Source organism: Panthera tigris, chromosome D3, assembly GCF_018350195.1.
Source record: "Panthera tigris isolate Pti1 chromosome D3, P.tigris_Pti1_mat1.1, whole genome shotgun sequence".
In the NCBI taxonomy this organism is placed as follows: domain Eukaryota; kingdom Metazoa; phylum Chordata; class Mammalia; order Carnivora; family Felidae; genus Panthera; species Panthera tigris.
Window position 1 is genome coordinate 36,161,270 of NC_056671.1, and position 17,263 is coordinate 36,178,532.

The window sequence follows — 17,263 nt, forward strand, 5'->3', positions numbered from 1 at the left end:
TTGGATTTTCTCAGCATTAAAAATTAACTCCAATTCTATTAAAAATTAACTCCGATTCATAACACAGAATTACATTTTGTATAGAGAATAGTTCTCTATTTGAGGTCCACGAAAGTAGAAAATTGGGGCCCATAAACTGTAATTTTCTTTGAACTATAAAAATCAAATAGTTATTCTTGATGAGTCTGCAGGCTAACTAAAATGTCAACTGTCTTTGTTTCTGGATAGAACTGTATGAACTTGCTGGGCTAACAGCGGTCAGACTCGGATCAACCAGAATTTTTATGTAACAAAAGTAGCAAAAAATGAATTATTTTTTCTAAAAGAACATCCTCTTTAAGATAATGATCTTTAAGGGGTGCCTGGGTGACTCAGTTGGTTAAGTGTCCAACTTTGGCTCAGGTCATGATGTCACAGTTTTTGGGTTCGAGCCCCACGTCAGGCTCTGTACTGACAGCTCGGAGCCTGGAGCCTGCTTCAGATTCTGTGTCTCCCTCTCTCTCTGCCTCTCCCCTCCTCACACTCTGTCTCTCTCTCTCTCTCATTCTCAAAAAATAAACATTAAAAAAAAGTTAATAATCTTTGAAATACAGTTTCCATAGGAGAAAATTACCAAAAAGTGGGGGGGGGGGGGCAGGGGCCTGGAGATACATATATTTGCACACATTCCCACCTTATTCTCCATCATAAATTCAAGCAGCAGTGATATCATCTTAATTACATCCAAGTATCAATGCACTTAATCAAGATCAGAGAAGGAGCACATGGAAAATTACAACCAGAAACCATATTTTCTGATTCCAAATCTAGTGGTTTCTCTACTTGCTCAGCTCTATAAACTATGCCATTTTCCTACCCTCCCAAAGACTTCTTCCTCTTCTTCCAACTCCCCATATTGTTATCACCTGATGCTTTCTATGAACTATCAACATATATTAAACTTCAAGTCAAGTTTGTGCTTAGAAATGAAATCTAACACGATCAAAAATTTCCCCATAAGTTATAGCTGCTTAAAACCAATGTCCAAACCTAATAATGCTTATAGTACTCAAGCTGTAAGCAATTCCCTGTCTCTGATTCTAAGCAAAAAACTTTCCAAGAACTAGAAATGAGGGACAGTATATACGAAAATCAGGCTAAATATTATTTAGCCAACACTGACTGACTGAAAGAGTTACTTCCCTCACCTGCCCCCTGCTCATCTACCCCCAACCAAAACAGACAAAGCCAAAACTCAAATACTTCCCCCACTCATACCCAAAGGGGAAAAGAATGGAAAAAGGGAATGTCCGTGGAATTGTGTTTATTGCTGTTACAAATCCCATAGCAGATGGCAACTCCATTTCCTCTAGTCTGAAGCACAAAGACATTTTCTGCACAGTTGCACATGCCCAGAAATTCTTCTCAAATTATGTCTTTGGTTGGATGGCGTAATTGAGTCTCTACCAGCAAAAAGCTGGAGGCTGTAAGTGCCTGGTGCCACCCCTCTGTCGTTGCAAAGGATGGGCAACTACTAACAGTGAAGGTCCCAAGGATGGTCCCTTCTGGAAGCAGACTCCATATAATGCTGTCTATCTGCTGAGCGCTCAGTCGTTCACAGCTCATTGCAGAGATCTTTCCACCACTGCTGCTCTGGTAACTTGTACTGTGAAGGGGGTAGGAGCATACAGACCAGAACCATCGCCCACGCTCCCGTTCTCCGATGCAAACTGATAAAACATGGCTGCTTCCTAATGCAGGAGGATCTTAAGTTCCCAAATTATAAGTATTTGCAGTATTTCATTCAATTCCAGGAATCTGATTTTCATACGTACCAAAGTGGGAATCTGAATACAATGTGTAAGATGGTATGAGCTTTGTGTCCTTGACCATGGGAATGAAAAAGTACAAAAATGCTACTTCCGATAAAAGACATAACTCATGAATGTATATATAATACCTGATATTTTGGTGGTAAACTGATTTGTTGCTGGAGGTCCAAATCCCTTAGCTGTGCTAGCTCGGATAGTAAAGGAGTACGTGGTCCCCGGATACAGTCCAAAGAATAGAAAATGGGTTTCATTTCCCAGTTTTGAAACTCTTCCACTTTGATTGGATAAGTCTATTTCTGGGTCAAAGGAACTGACAGCTTTGTAGGTGATCTGCAAGAGAATAAGAATGTGATAACATATCTGGAGCAGATGGACTGAGATCACATCTTTATCCAGTAAACCCTTGTGATGTATGCACTGTCAGATGCTTTATGATAAGCTCTTCTACTCACTCAGACTCTTCAAATCCTGGATCCGGTGAAGGGGCGCAGGAATTCAGCCAAAACTGTTATGAGTTATTACTTTTATAGACAGAGGAACTGAACGCCGGTAGATTAGAACATAAAGGATGAGTTCAGGTTTAAGCTAATACCTTGAAGTTGTTTGCTTTCAAAATGTCACTTTGGAAAACTACATTACAGTTGGCTTCAAACAACATGACAACATGTACAACTAGCTCAAACAGATGAGGACCTTACAAGGGGAAGGCCTCATCTCTCAGCCAGTGGCCAGTTTGATTTAGCACTGAATAGGATTATTGTCTACTGGAAACTAAGGGCACTTTTAAATGTGTTCATCAATGTGGGCAAAGATATCTGCTCTCAAAATAAATCCCAGACACATGTCAGCAGCTCTTGATGGTATGACTGTGGTGCTCGTGACGGGTCCTATTTACTTCTTTTCTTTAGAGCAACCCTGTCCAAGAGAACTTTCTGTATGATAGGGAAGTTCTACTCTGCACTATTCAGGACAGTAGCCACCGGTCACAGGTGGCTTGAAATGTGGCTAGTGAGACTGAGGACCTGAAAATTTGATCTTACTTAATCTTAATTAACTAAAATTTAAATTTAAATCACCATGCACGACTAGGAGCTGCCATTTCAGGCTGAGCCACCCTAAAAGCTTTCATATCTTTGCCACGTAACTAACAGCTGTTCAAAGAACATTGGATGAGTCTGGAATGCATGAAAATAAATATAACATAGGTGTCTTTAAATCTGTCCTTTCAAGTGATTTTTAAAAGAATTTCACTATAAGTAGTTCATCACCTATTCACGAGCACGCGTTTTAGTGGTGATTACTAACTTCTACTGGTTGTAATGACATAATTTTTAAATGTGGCATATTCAAAAGTTTTAAATTGCAAAACTGAGCACTTTTTCTTGCTTTTAAATAGGTAAACTTACTTATAATTTATGTGCATGAACACTAACACTGTTATTATACAAAGTGATAATTGACATTCTTTCTTCTTATATTTATACCATGTCATTATAATTAAGGAGACCTCTCTGGAAGAATATTTAGATTGAATCATCTCAGCTTTGGCAAGAAAATGTTTGCTGTATATATTAATCACCGCGGTGCATGCCAGTCTCAGAGTCAGGCGGCGTTATCTGCTGTTAACCCTTTAGCAGACTTCCCTTATAAGAGACAAGACCCTGTCTACCACCAGCTGCTGTGGGAAGGACTTTAGCACTGTCACCCCTGTGTGCTTAGTTGCTTACTTGGTCCTCGTTCTGACACTTCTCGAGAAAAACGTAGTTCAGAGAGGGCAGCTCTAAGCTCTGATGGCATATTCACTCCCCAAAGTTCATTCATTCATTCACCCATTCAAAACCTATTCATTGTATGTCTCCGGTGCACCAAGCCCTGTACTCTGAGCTGGGATCTCACTTGGTGATTGGGACACGGTACCTGTCCCGGGGGAGGTAACAGTCTGGTAGAGAAGTAGAGAAGCAATTTAACAATTAAGATACAGTATAATTAAAACGAAGACTAGCACCACCCGTCAGGGCCAGGTACATCTCCTTGTTCATTTCATTGCCTTACCAAAAAGTTTAGTGGTACACAATCATATATGGGACAAAGTCCAAACTCCCTACCTTTGGGTTTAAGACCCACCGACATCTTCTTCTTCAAACTTATTTCTGCATACTCGACACCATGATATTATATTACCTTCTGTCCTGGTCGGGGGATAAAGATTTACTGTACCACAAACACTGGGCTTTTCTGACGCTGTTTTTCCTCATAAACTTTCACCTGCCTGGAATGTGACAGGGCTATCTGTGACCTGTTTTCTCTACCTACTCTGATTCATTCATTCCATTCTAATATTGATGGAATAGAACTGACATCACGAGCACCATGGTCAGCAAGTGGACACAGGTCCTGCCCTCAGGTGGTTAAGAAACTGGACTTCAGTGGGTGGAGCTGGGAGAGATGCAGTATGTAAATTAATAATTAAAAAAACCCCGTAATTCAGTAGATGAGACAAACACGGTGCTAAGATAAAGAATATTGGGGGCAGGGAGGGATACATGCACAGCCACCAAGAACCACTGGGGAAGGGGCCACTGAGGGGATGACAGTTAATCTGAGGAGACTTGAACTTGTGAGAGAGCCAGCTGTGCCAAGAGTTTGGGAAAGAATAGCATGAACTAATAAGGCCATGAAGCAGGAGCATTCTGTGCACAGTCAGTGGACAGAAAGAAGGTCCGTGTGGCTGTGGCCCAGCAGGTGAGGTGAGCGTGGTCCCTCAATCAGTGGCTGGAGGAGCGGGCAGGTGCCAGAACATGCAGCGCTCTGTACCCTAAGATAAGAAGGATGGATGCACACACGGGGCAGCCTTTGAACATTTTTAAGCGTGCAAACAAAATGATCTGACTGCCCTTAGGAGAAGACCGTGTTAGCGGCCAAGGGAGAAGTGGTTTGCTGGAAGGAAGCAGTAATGGTAGTAGGGAGGCCACTGGGAGCCTCCGCAGAGACCGCGAGGGAAACCTCTAGTTCCTGTGCTAGTGCAGTGGCTGGGACTAAGGTGAGCACCGTGAGGAGCGCAGTGAATGAAGAGAACTGGCATACTGGAGAGTGAAAATGGGCAGAACTCCGTGACAGACTGGATGCGGACACTATGAAGGATAGTGCCAAGGACAGTGTCCACATTTTGAGCTTAAGCAAAAGATGGCCCCGCCTTTACTGAAAGGGGATAGAATGAATGAGGGGAAATGAACTGCTGGCTTGTGGCCACACCGTGCATTGTATAAGCTGAGATTTGAGACGTTTGGCCTGGAAATAGAGATGTGGGGGTGATCAGCATTGAAATAGTATTATTTAGGAAGGGATGAGGTCGTTGGGGAAAGGATTTTAGGGAGAACACTGATGTTTAATGTAATCAATGGTGGAGGAGGAGAAACCAACAAATGAGCCAGAAAGGCCAACAGAAAGAGCTGTTACTGAAATCAAAGGGAAAAAAAAGGGGGGGAAAGGGGTCTTAAGAAAGAAATGCTTTCAAAGACACTGGGAGTTCAGGCGAGATTGGAGCAAAACATGTCTGCCCGCCCATGGTTAAAGTTAAAGTTCCCATTTTACTTCTCTGGAAAGCCTTCCAAAATCTGGCCTAACAATCATTGGACCAGCTGAATGCCTGATGTTGTCACTGCATTCGCAAGTTCATTTGGCCATACATCATGGAGCACTGTCAAAGCTCTTCTGTAGTATTAAGTCATGATTCAAATAGGCCAGCGGAATTGGAACTTTTCATGTAATTGTATCTTCTTTCTGAGGAGTGACTGATGTCTTCTTCTTCTTTCTGAGCCCACGGTGATGAGTAAATATTTGGCACTCAGTAGATATTTTCCTAAGAAGACTCCTGGGAGAAGAGGTGTGTGCATGCACTCACATAAATGCTCACACGACCGCGAGTAGGATGTGGCCGTCCCCACACTGACTACAGCGCAGAAAGTAAATGCTTTATCAAAGGACTCATTGTTCCACTGTACTCACCTATGGCCATGGTCAACAGGATAAGCTAGATGGGGCTTAGTAACAGTCTTTCAGGCACAGCCATTTGAGAAATTGCTAAGACTCATAGATCCTCTCTCCCCTACCCATGCACACTAACTCATGCACTCCTAAAAATTATGGATCCTCTCCCTAACAAGCAAGTATGTTGTATATATGCAGACACAAAATGTCAGAAAGGTCATCGATCCCCCTCAAAACCATCCAGAGCTCTGGGAGTTTGAATACCAGGAATAAAAAAACGGCCCTTCAGGAACAGGAGCAGTCAACTCTAGAATCCACTCCTACCGTAGAGTGGATGCTCCATATACATTTATCTAAGCAATTATTTTAACGGACGCCAAAAAAACAACTCTACACTCACACCCAAACGTATCATACCATGTCCTTTTGGCATGTGTTTTTTTTCATTTGTTTATTGTTTATTCAACTCATGTTTATGAAGTTCTATTAAGTAGCAGGCTGTAGTAAAGCAGCAGGAAACTCCCTGAAGGAATGCCTGGGATTGCTTCCACACTTGCACTGTGGCTGAGGGATAAGGCAATTTTCGTGCAGCCTCTATGAAAAACACTGATGTTCCATGTTGGGTCTAGGCAATTTTATACAATTCCCCCAAGTCAAAAGGGAATGCAAATAACACAGGTGGGGGGTGAGATGGGGGTCAACGGCAGCTTGTATTGGATGATTTCCGATTTGTATGTAGGTGCCTGAAATATTCCCAAATTATCTTCCCCTCCTCTACTTGTGGTCTCAGGTCCTAAACTACAAGATTCATAGAAAACCAAAATGGAATAACATGCCATCTTTGACCAGGAGGGGATTCAAAATCTTCTAGGAAGGGTGAGTTGATTGGAATTTCAGCCAGGGTTAAATACAGTCTTTTAATGGAGAGACAAGCAATCGGAGGAAGGAATAATTAAATCTGATTGGGGGGGGGGGGGAGAAAAGAACCTAGAATATTTCAGGGAAAGGTATAATATTTGAATGAAAAACTGAAATATAAGCAGAAGTCCCAGAGGAGGAGAGAAGAGGGGACAGTATCAGGAAGAAAGAAGGAAATGATAGAAAGAAGGTGTGATGGATTAAAATTCCATATACATAGCTCATTAAATTCCAGAAATTCCAGGAAAAAAATAATGGGAGATATAGAAATAAATGTAAATTGGAATTAGATCATGGAAGGCCTTGAATATTAAAACCAAACTTCTTAACAGGGCCCTTAAATTCTACTTCTTTCTATTCTATTACCTATCTCAGTCGGTGGTGATTAGTTGAGCCCAGTTATCCAGGCCAGGGATCTGGACATGTCTTCAACTCTTGATTCGTCAATACTTCAATCATTTGACAAGCCCAGACCATTCTACTTTGTTTGCTGCATACCCATATAACAGTGCACTTTATACTCTTCACACATTAGATTGGTTTATGGCCTCAGGTTCTAAACACACATACACACACGCGCGTGCGTGTGTACTGGAATTAAGTTTTTAATTCTAGTTAGTTACCAAACAGTGTAATATTACTTTCAGATGTAGAATTTAGTGATTCGTAATTCCATACATCACCCTGTGCTCATCACAAGTGCCTTCCTTAATCCCCATCAGCTATTTCACCCATCCCCCTTCCCATGTCCCCTGTGGTAACCATCTGCTTGTTCTCTACAGTTAAGAGTCCTTTTCTTGGTTCACCTTTCTCTATGGAAAGAGAGGGAGAAAGAGAGAGAAGTGTGTGTGTGTGTGTGTGTGTGTGTGTGTGTGTGTGAAAAAGAAAATATCCAGGACAAGTACAGTATGTCAATGATACATATATTTTTTGATATATATATATATATATATAAGCTGTGTATCTCCAGAGAGATAGAAAGATATGTATGTGTGAGTGTGTATGTATGTGTGTGTATGTGTGTGTGTGTATATATATATATTTATTATATATTTATATTTCATATATATATTATATATATGAAATATAAATATATAATAAATATATATGAAATATATATATTTCATATATATATATAATATATATATCATTTTATATATATATATATTTTTTTTTTTTTTTCAAAGTTTGTAGATGCGTTACTCTCATGACCAGGAGTCTGGAGTTTACTCACTAGGCAATTGAGAGCCATTTAAAGAAAATGCTTGGACATGTATATATCCCCGAGTACTGTGTACTTGGGAGTATTACTGGCTGAAAGTTCTAGAAATAGACTTGATATGCAATGTTTACATTTTGAAAGGTTCTCCCAAATTATCTACGTAAGAGATGCATGTTCCCGCCAACAGTCTAAACACGTATGCATTTCCCCGCATCACTGTTTAACCCTTGATATTATACAGACTTAAACTTTTTGTAGCACTTATTTCATTTCTGAATCATTAGTAAGATTGGGTAGGTACCTTTTCACATGCTTACATGCTACTTGGAATTTTTTTTTTCCTATGAGTTGTCTCCTCTTATTCTTTGTCCAGTTTTTCTAATGGAATGCTTTGTCTATTTCTTACCAATCGGTATCAAGTCTATACATTGCAGCCAACAGCCCATCGACTGTTATAAATGTTGAAAATTATTTCCTCAAGTCTTCTGTCTGTATTTAGACTTTCCGAGTGGTATCTTTTGTCATTTACAAGTTTAAATATTTATATAGGTAAATCTGTCAATCTTTTAAAATAGAACTTTCTAGTTTTATTGTCAAGCACAGTAAGATATAGAAATATCGTCCTTATTTTTCCTAACGTGTTCTGGTAGTTTAACTTTTGTGTTTAGAACATGACTCCATTTGGTAGGAGTTTCTTTTGTATGGTGTGAGGTAGGTGTCTTATATGGCATATTATTCTTGTAAAAAATGCTGGATTTGTGAATATTTATTAAATTTTATTCATCTCTATTCATAAGTGAATTTGCACTATAATTTCTACCTCATAAAATTTTGGAAGGACATGACTTAGTTGTTAACAGTTGTTACCTCTCTCTGTAAAGTGCAAGGATACTATTTTGAATACTTCTGTACTTAAAATATTCCTTCAGAGAGTGATACTACATTTCTAATTTAATAAAATAAAAATTTTGATTGCTGTTGAGGAAGGCCGTAAATGTCAGTCTAGGTCTCAGGCAGATGACTGATAAAAATAAAGGGCTGATCAAGAAGTAAAGGATGTGAAGGGCTAAAGCCTAAACAAAGGTGGGGAGAAGAGAGAGGAAAGGCTAGTTCGAGAACACTGAAGATGGACCTTAGGGGAATAAAACGGAGAGGCAAAGAGTAAGATCAGAAGAGTGCTTTCATGCTGTCAATTGCCAAAACGTCTGGCAGAAAACGATGATGTTGACATTTTCTGATCATTAATGGTTTGGTGTATCTTTCATAAGAGGTAAGGAGAGAACCTGAAAATAACCTGAACCCACAGCATATTCATGTACAACATCTACTGCATTCAACCTGTTTTCTCTTCTTTTCTGCAAAAAGGATCCAAGCATACTCCCTGCCCTAAGGAAACATCTGTATCATTTGTTACTAAGTTTTTTCCAATGAGGATAATTTACCTTGCCTTCTGGTTTTTACCTATAGTCAAATGTGTTTCTATGACAGAACGTACTGTTCCTAAGATCGCTGGTTTTTTTTGTTTGTTTGTTTTTGTTTTTGTTTTTCTGGACAACTGTTCCATTTCCTTAGCATGATGTCAGTCCCCAGAGCCTCTGGTCCTCCGAGGAACATTCAACAACAGTCCTTAGCTCCAGGAGGAAGCCGTGCCTATCACTGACTCTGGCACAGGCAGTACATCTTGACTAAAGAAGAGCTTCCTCATGAGACACCATGTAAGCCCTATTTTGAGAACAGAAACCCCCTTTCCTACTTCTGGAAAGCATGGGGGGAAGACAGAGAAAGATTTGGTGGTCAGAAAACTTACACATTTGACATTTTCCCTTTGGTACCTAGAAAAATGAACCAGCCTGTGCTACTTAACTATATCTGATGTTTAAAACCCTGATTTATGACACATTCACGTATCCCCATTATAACAGCATTTAGATCCGTGTTCAGCTTGGGAGACCCTGGCTGCTGAATTCAGAGAGATTAATAGCTTCTTCTTTTGAATTATTTTTCCTATTGTTTTCATGTTAAAGTTACTTTTTACACAAAGATGTATGCTCAGTGGGATCAGAAAGAAAGGATCTGGCTATTATTTTCTGTTTGTCTAGATAGGAACATGTGGCTTCTGGGACAGACAGACTTATTTCTTGGAACTTAACACTGATTCAAAGGCTGTTATCTTTTCTCGTAAAATATTCTGTTACTCTTAGGTAGGAATTTCCAAAACTGAGGCCAGAAAATGGTCCTGGGGCCAAAAAATATTAACTGAAAGATTCTGATCATTGAGAAAAAAAAATATGAACTTGTTTGATTTGATTATAAAACTTAGCTCTCAAAAGGCTGAGCCATCGATGTTCCTAATGCTGAATTCTTTCACAACGAAGCAACCAATGAACAGCATCAATAACTTAACATGAAAATCAACTTTTCCTTTTCTCTTACTTTGTTTAGCTTTCAATTAAAAACATTATTGTTATTAATTTTTGCATTTCAATACCAATTTTCAAAAGGTATAAGGCAACATAAATGTGAGGCTCGTTGGGTCAGGGAGGGGTTTACCAGTGATTACTGTCTGACAGCTAATCTGCTCAGGCTTTTGTCAGGAGTTCTGAAAGGTATTCAAGCAGAGGCTCCACCAGAGGAACAGTCGCGATTTTTAGAAACCTAACAACATATAATTTTGTTACATTTGCATTCAAATACATGCTAGCTTAAAAAAAATGCACCTGCTTGTTTCTATGACAATAGGCACAGCGAAATGATGCTCGTGCAGATGTGATGATGACTGTCACCCCGTCACTGCTGTTATTTTTTTCTTGAACAATTCATCAAATTCTTCTCTGCTCTCTACCATTCAACCATTTGATATGCCTCAGTAGACAAAACTATGCCACGGAAGCCGAAAGGATGTTTTGCTAATACTAAGAACCAAAAGACATTATTCAATTGTTATCCCTGAGACAACGTCTATTGACTTTGCTAATTGGATAATCACCGTTCTTCTATAACTCAGTAGTAAAATATTTTATAGCTAGCAAGATGGGGTTGCCTCCTAATCAATGCTCGTTACAAAATACTTATTGTTTTTAATACAGGTTATTTTTTAAAAATATTATGTTGTGTCTTTACATATAATAGCATATAGTCCAGAAACATCCAAAGCATTATAAATATACATGCTGAAATGATACATTATTTGAAAAAAATCAGTGTTTTTTTTTTGCTTCTATGCAGTAACCATTATAACTATCAAAGACAATAAACTTCTTAAAAGACATGATGCCATTATGCGTTTTTAAAAATACTAGACAGTCTAGCTGCATGGAAATTACAATAAAAATTAAATTACTAATGAATGTATATACTACCTCATATAATGTGATGACACCATATGTTTGAATCGGTTCCCGCCACTGAAGAAATATCTTCTCTTCAAAAGTACTTCCTTGGATGGATTCAGTGGGAACAGCGCCTGGCACTAGAGGGGGGGGGGGGGGGGGGGGAATTAATAAAAGTTTGAGTGACCCGCCTCAAAATTAGATTTTTCTAGATATATTAGATTTTTAACTCTCAATTGAGACATAAGATTTAATAGTCCACAGATACATTCAGTTTTCTTTTAAAAATACGAAATTTAAAACCATTTAAATGGTTTTAGCACTGTCTTTATGAAGAAAATAATTCCATCATTTTTTTTCCTTAAAACATGAATCAATTACACAAAGATCAGTAATTACCTTTGAAATGAACTTTTATATTCTTCAGAAATAAGGAAAAATACAGAGCAATAATAATTCCCACACACTGCTTGTGAGAGTGGAAATTGGTACAGCCACTTTGGAAAACAATTTGGTAATGGTAGTACTTAGTAAAGTTAAAGAGGCATGTATCATGTGACCCACTTCTAGGTATATTTCCGAGTAATATTCTTGCACATATACACGAGGAGACATACAGTTATTGTCAATACAGCATTTTTTAAATGTTTATTTTATTTCTTTTGAGAGAGAGGGGGAGAGAGGGAGAGAGAGAAAGAGAAGAGAGAGCGAGAGCGCTCATGCATGCAGAGCAGGAAAGAAGGCAGACAGAGGAGAGATAGAATCCCAAGCAGGCTCCGCCTTGTCAGCACAGAGTCCAACTCAGGGCTCAATCTCACGAATCCTGAGATCATGACCTGAGCCAAAATCAAGAGTCAGGAGCTTAACCGACTGAGCCACCCTGGTGCCCAACAGAGCATTTTTTAATAAAAATAATAAATTGGAGACAAACCAAATGGTAGGAAAGAAAGTTTTAGTCATACAATATGATACAAAAAAAGACTGAAAATAAATGGCAGCTATGTACATTATCATGGATGGATTTTATATTTTTAATTTTATATTTTTATATATTTTATATTTATATTATCGAGTAACAAAAGCATGTGAGAGAAAAATAGATATGAACTGCTGTACAGATCTTTAATGTATTACATATGCACAAAATACATGTTTTAAAACGATGTGATATAGGTGAAATAATATGCAATAAATATTTTTAAAAAATATTTTATGTATTAATGATTACAAAAACTGGGAATTTTGATGCCATTGTAAAAAATGTTTATTTATTTTGAGACAGAGAGAGAGAGAGAGGAGAAGGGACAGAGAGAGAGGGGGAGAATCCCAAGCAGGCTCCACACTGTCAGCACAGAGCCCAACATGAGGTTCAATATCACAAACTGTGAGATGATGACCGAGTTGAAATCAAGAGCAGGACACTTAATCAACTAAGCCATCCAGGTGCCTCTTTGGTGTGACTTTTTTAAAAACCTGAACTAACTAGTTTTCAAAAAAAAAAATCTAATGGGCATAAGGGAAGGTGGAAATTTACCTGCCAATTTTCTATAAAATAACATTTAATATTGCTTAAAAATATTATTTATCTCCTCTTCATTTAAATTCCTTTTTTGCACATATGCTTTGTATTGTATATAATTTAGTGTATTGGTGTGTCTATCCTATTTAAAAACTAGTATACCTGTAGTATTTCTACATATATTTGAAGGTGCATGATCAAATTTTTTGGTGACAGTGTGAGTAATCAAAGAGTGGTTGGAGAGGCCTCACACTTCTCAAAACTTATTACAAAGCTATTATATCATGACAGTGTGGTATTGACATAAAGATAAGAATACAGATTAGTGGAAGAGAATTGAGAATACAACAACAAATCTCTACATTTGCAGTCAAGTGGTATTCATTAAGGGTGCCAGGAAAATTTAATTGGGAGATAATAACCTTTTCAACAAATGGTGCTGGGACAACTGGATATCCGTATGCAAAAAAATGAAGTTGGATTCTTACCTCACACCATATATAAAGTTTACATCAAAATAGATTAAAGAGCTAAATGTATGAGCTAAAACTACAAATCTCTTAGAATGAAACACAGGTGTCAATATTCATGACCTTAGATTAGGCCACAGTTTCTTGGACATGACACCAAAAGCACACATAAGCAAAAAAAGTAGATAAAGTACATCATCAGAATGAAAGGCTTTGTGCTTCAAGTGGCATTACCAAGAAAGTGAAAAGGCAACACACAGAATAGGAGAAAATTTTTGCAAATCATTTATCTGGCAAGGGACTTGTATCTTAAATACATAAAGAACTATTAAAACCCAGTAAGAAAACAAATAATCCAATTAAAAATGGGCAAAGGGTCTGTATAAACACTTTGCCAAAAAAGATACACAACTGGCCAATAAGCACATGAAAAGATGCTCAACATCAGTAGCCAGCCAGAAAATGCAAATCAAAACCACAATGACATAGTATTTCACACCATTAAAATGGGATAATCCAAAGGCAAATAATAAACATTGCTGAGAATGTGAAGAAACTGAAATGTTGAAGGGAATATAAAATCATACAGCTCCTTTGAAAACAACCTAGCAGCTCTTCAAACAGATACACACAGATAAATGTACCGTGTGAATTCCACTCCTAGGTACATACTCAAGAGAACTGAAAACAGATATTACTCAAAAAATTATACATGAATATTAAAATAAAATCATGAATATTAATATATAAATATTAATAGCATTTTCATAATAGCTCAAGTGGAAACAACCCAAATGTTCATCAACTCATGAACGGATAAACACATCTCAACACAGTTTAAAAAGGGGGTTAGAGAATGTTTTAGATTGTGGGAGGATATGAATAGACCTTTAAGGGTTGGTAAGATGTCCGAGGTTGGAAAGGCTGCCTAGAATTTCAAAAGGACTCATAGGTAGTACACATTTTTTTAGTTGAGGGGCTACTGAGGTAGATGTAAGATTTTATAGTTATTTTAAATACAGCTAAGTATAGCTCGGCAGAAAAAAAAAGATACAGATTCAGATTCAGATTCAGATTCAGACGTGAGGACTGGGTTATGATTTAAGACTTTTCAGTAATTATTTATTTATGTATTATTTTTGAGGGGGGAGGGGCAGAGGAAGAGGGAGAGGGAGAATCTCAAGCAGATTCCACATCCAGCACAGAGCCCAATGTGGGACTCAACCTCATAACTCTGGGATCCCGACCTGAGCCAAAATCAAAAGTCAGACACTTAACCGACTGAGCCACCCAGGCACCCCAAGACTTTTCAGTAATTAAAGTGTACAATTTTGGACAATTCACTGAACCTCTTTGGGCCTCAGTTTCCTCATGTCTAAAATGAGGAAGTTGGACTAAGTTCACCTCTACCATCCAAACTCTAAATAATACATAAATATGAAAATAATTGTTTATCTCAGGTTGAAGGAACTGATGTGAAACTATGCAGAAATAAAGAAAACCAACACATTTAAGAAGTTATAACACTGATAGGTTCTAAGAAAATTCAGAGTCCAGAATTTAAGATGGTCATATTCATCAATCAGAAGCTGAAGTAAAATGGGCCATGCCAGAGAAAACTCAACTTAGTCTCTTCCTCTTGACCTTGAAAGTGTTTATTATGACATCATCATCAGTCTTCTCGTGGTATCAAGGCAAATATGAGTGGCTCTATTATTCTGAGATGATATTTCCTAATTGAGAATACTTACTAATCTATGTATGTGCAGATGTAAAGAGGTGAAGACTTAGAAAAAAATCTATCTTTGGTTTCATTCAGTTAGTTTAAATCACAGTAAAATAAAATGGGAGAGTCAAAATTATGCTGAAGAGAGGACAACTTAAAGGGGTAAACTTATTAAAATGTACTGGAGATCCTGTACTTGATGGCACTGTGGACATGTTAACAAGAAAACCTGAGATTCGTATATATATCATATATATGGATATTATATAAATATATATGTACACTATATTTATAATTATATATATGTACATATACATGCATATATTATATAAATGAATATATATAAATGATTAAATAATAATAATTAAATAATATATAAATGAATGTATATACATAATATACATATATATTTTTAAGGTCAGGAGCAGACAAAGTAAACTAAAATAAAATACCAGAAGAGCTGAATAAATTAGGAATAACAGTGTCTCACAGGAACTAAAGTCTACTACCTGTTTTCAGAAGTTCTTAGATATTCAGGATTTGGGATAAATAAGCTTTAGTTTCTAAGTTTGTGGAACTGAGCTCTATTCTTGTGATACCTTTAACAGTGATAAAGAGGTAATTTTTTCCATGTACTTTCTCATGAAATAAATACTCAATAAAAATATTTTACCAGAGTAAAATTCATAATGTTCAATGAACTGTAGCCTTTTATAATGGTAGACACATAAAGTGACCACCCCATTTTTTTCAAACTCAGGAATGACAATTATTCTATTTTTGTCTTTTTTCTCTTTCTCTGTTTTCGAAGTCTTTGTTGTTAGGAAATAAAATTTGAAATAAAAGCTTTTCTAATTAACTGCATGCCCGTGTGCTATGGACACAGTAGAATTTTTTTGGAAGTCATGCATGCCCCAACTTCTGGGACTAGCAAGATAATTTACACAGAAAGGTAAGTTATTCTTACCTCATGTTCTGATGGAACTTAACAGAACTCCCATCTCCTGTCCTTTCTCAATTCGAAACCCAAAAGTAGTGACTGGGTTCACTCACGTGGCTTTGAGTAAGACACACCTGCTCGTCTCTAGAAAGGACTACATATCATCTTCCCTCTCCTTGGTTAAAACATTACTGTTGATGAAAACTTCAATGAGGTGAAGATCAGCAAACTTTACTGTTTTATCTAAAGACGAATAGAACACTTCTGAGTGTTTTATTTCGCAATCTGTATCGTGCCTATTGTTACAGAAGAATAGAAGGCTTCTTCTCTCCAGTTTGTAGTTAAGAGACGAAAAGATTAAATATAACAAAAAGAGCAAGGAAAGGTCACAAGGAGTTGCTCTGAATCACTGCAACAACAATAATGATCGCTCATTAAAGGCCTCTCTCTGTCAGCTACAAACGGCTCTCTATGTAAATTTCCTCTAACTCTAATATGCTTGACAACTGTGATTATTCTCACTTTTCAGATGAGGGAATTAAAGCCCATAGATTAAAAGATTCTTATCAGGTGCAAAGGAGGTCAGAGGGGTGAGAGTGCTACAGGCTGGAGGAGTTGGAGGCAGCTTTGTGAAGGACCTGAAGCCTGAGGAGCCCTTTGGGAGGGCAGCAGAGGAAATGGAAGCGAGATGCAGCCAGGTGGACGGCAGGCGGCGCTGGAGATCAGGCCTGGAGGAAGAGCGTGGAACGGAAAGGACATGGCCTACCAGACCTGCTGCCTGGGTGACATTCTGGGCAGAATGATCTGCACTGGAGGAAAAGTCACTAGTCCTAGAGTATGAGCCAGGAAAGCAGAAGACCTTGGAAGCCAAGATTTAAACAAAGTCAATGAAAGCTCTATGGAGAGAGTGACACGATACAAATGTATTTTTATATTGTGATTAAAACGTTTTTAATTCAAGTATAATTAGCATACAGTGTTATATTATTGTTAGGTGTACCATACGATTCCATGATTCTATACATTTCTCAGTGCTCATCAGCGTAAGTGTACTTTTAATCCCTTTTATCTATTCCACCCATCCCCCCCCCCCCCCCCCACCTACCTCTCCTCTGGCAACTACCAATTTGTCCTCTGTATTTAAGTCTGTTTTTTGGTTTCTCTCTTTTTTTCCCCCTTTGTTCATTTGTTTTGTTTCTTAAATCCCACATATGAGTGATTTGATATGGTGTTTGTCTTTCTCTAACTTATTTCACTTTGCATTATACTCTCTAGGGTCCATCCATGCCACGTGGCAAGATTTCATTCTTTTTTTACAGCTGAATAATGTTCCATATATTG

General features: G+C 37.9%; 1 protein-coding gene across 2 annotated transcripts in view; it reads right to left on the minus strand.

Moving 5' to 3' along the window:
- PTPRM (protein tyrosine phosphatase receptor type M) overlaps nt 1-17,263 on the minus strand; it is a 788,961-nt gene that overhangs the window by 291,965 nt on the left and 479,733 nt on the right. For both annotated transcript variants that reach the window (XM_042962258.1, XM_042962257.1), the window contains exons 9-10: nt 11,298-11,407; nt 1,940-2,141 (exon numbers count right to left, since the gene is read on the minus strand). In XM_042962258.1, coding sequence (XP_042818192.1) covers nt 1,940-2,141; nt 11,298-11,407 — 312 coding nt within the window. The remainder of the gene's footprint in view (nt 1-1,939; nt 2,142-11,297; nt 11,408-17,263) is intronic.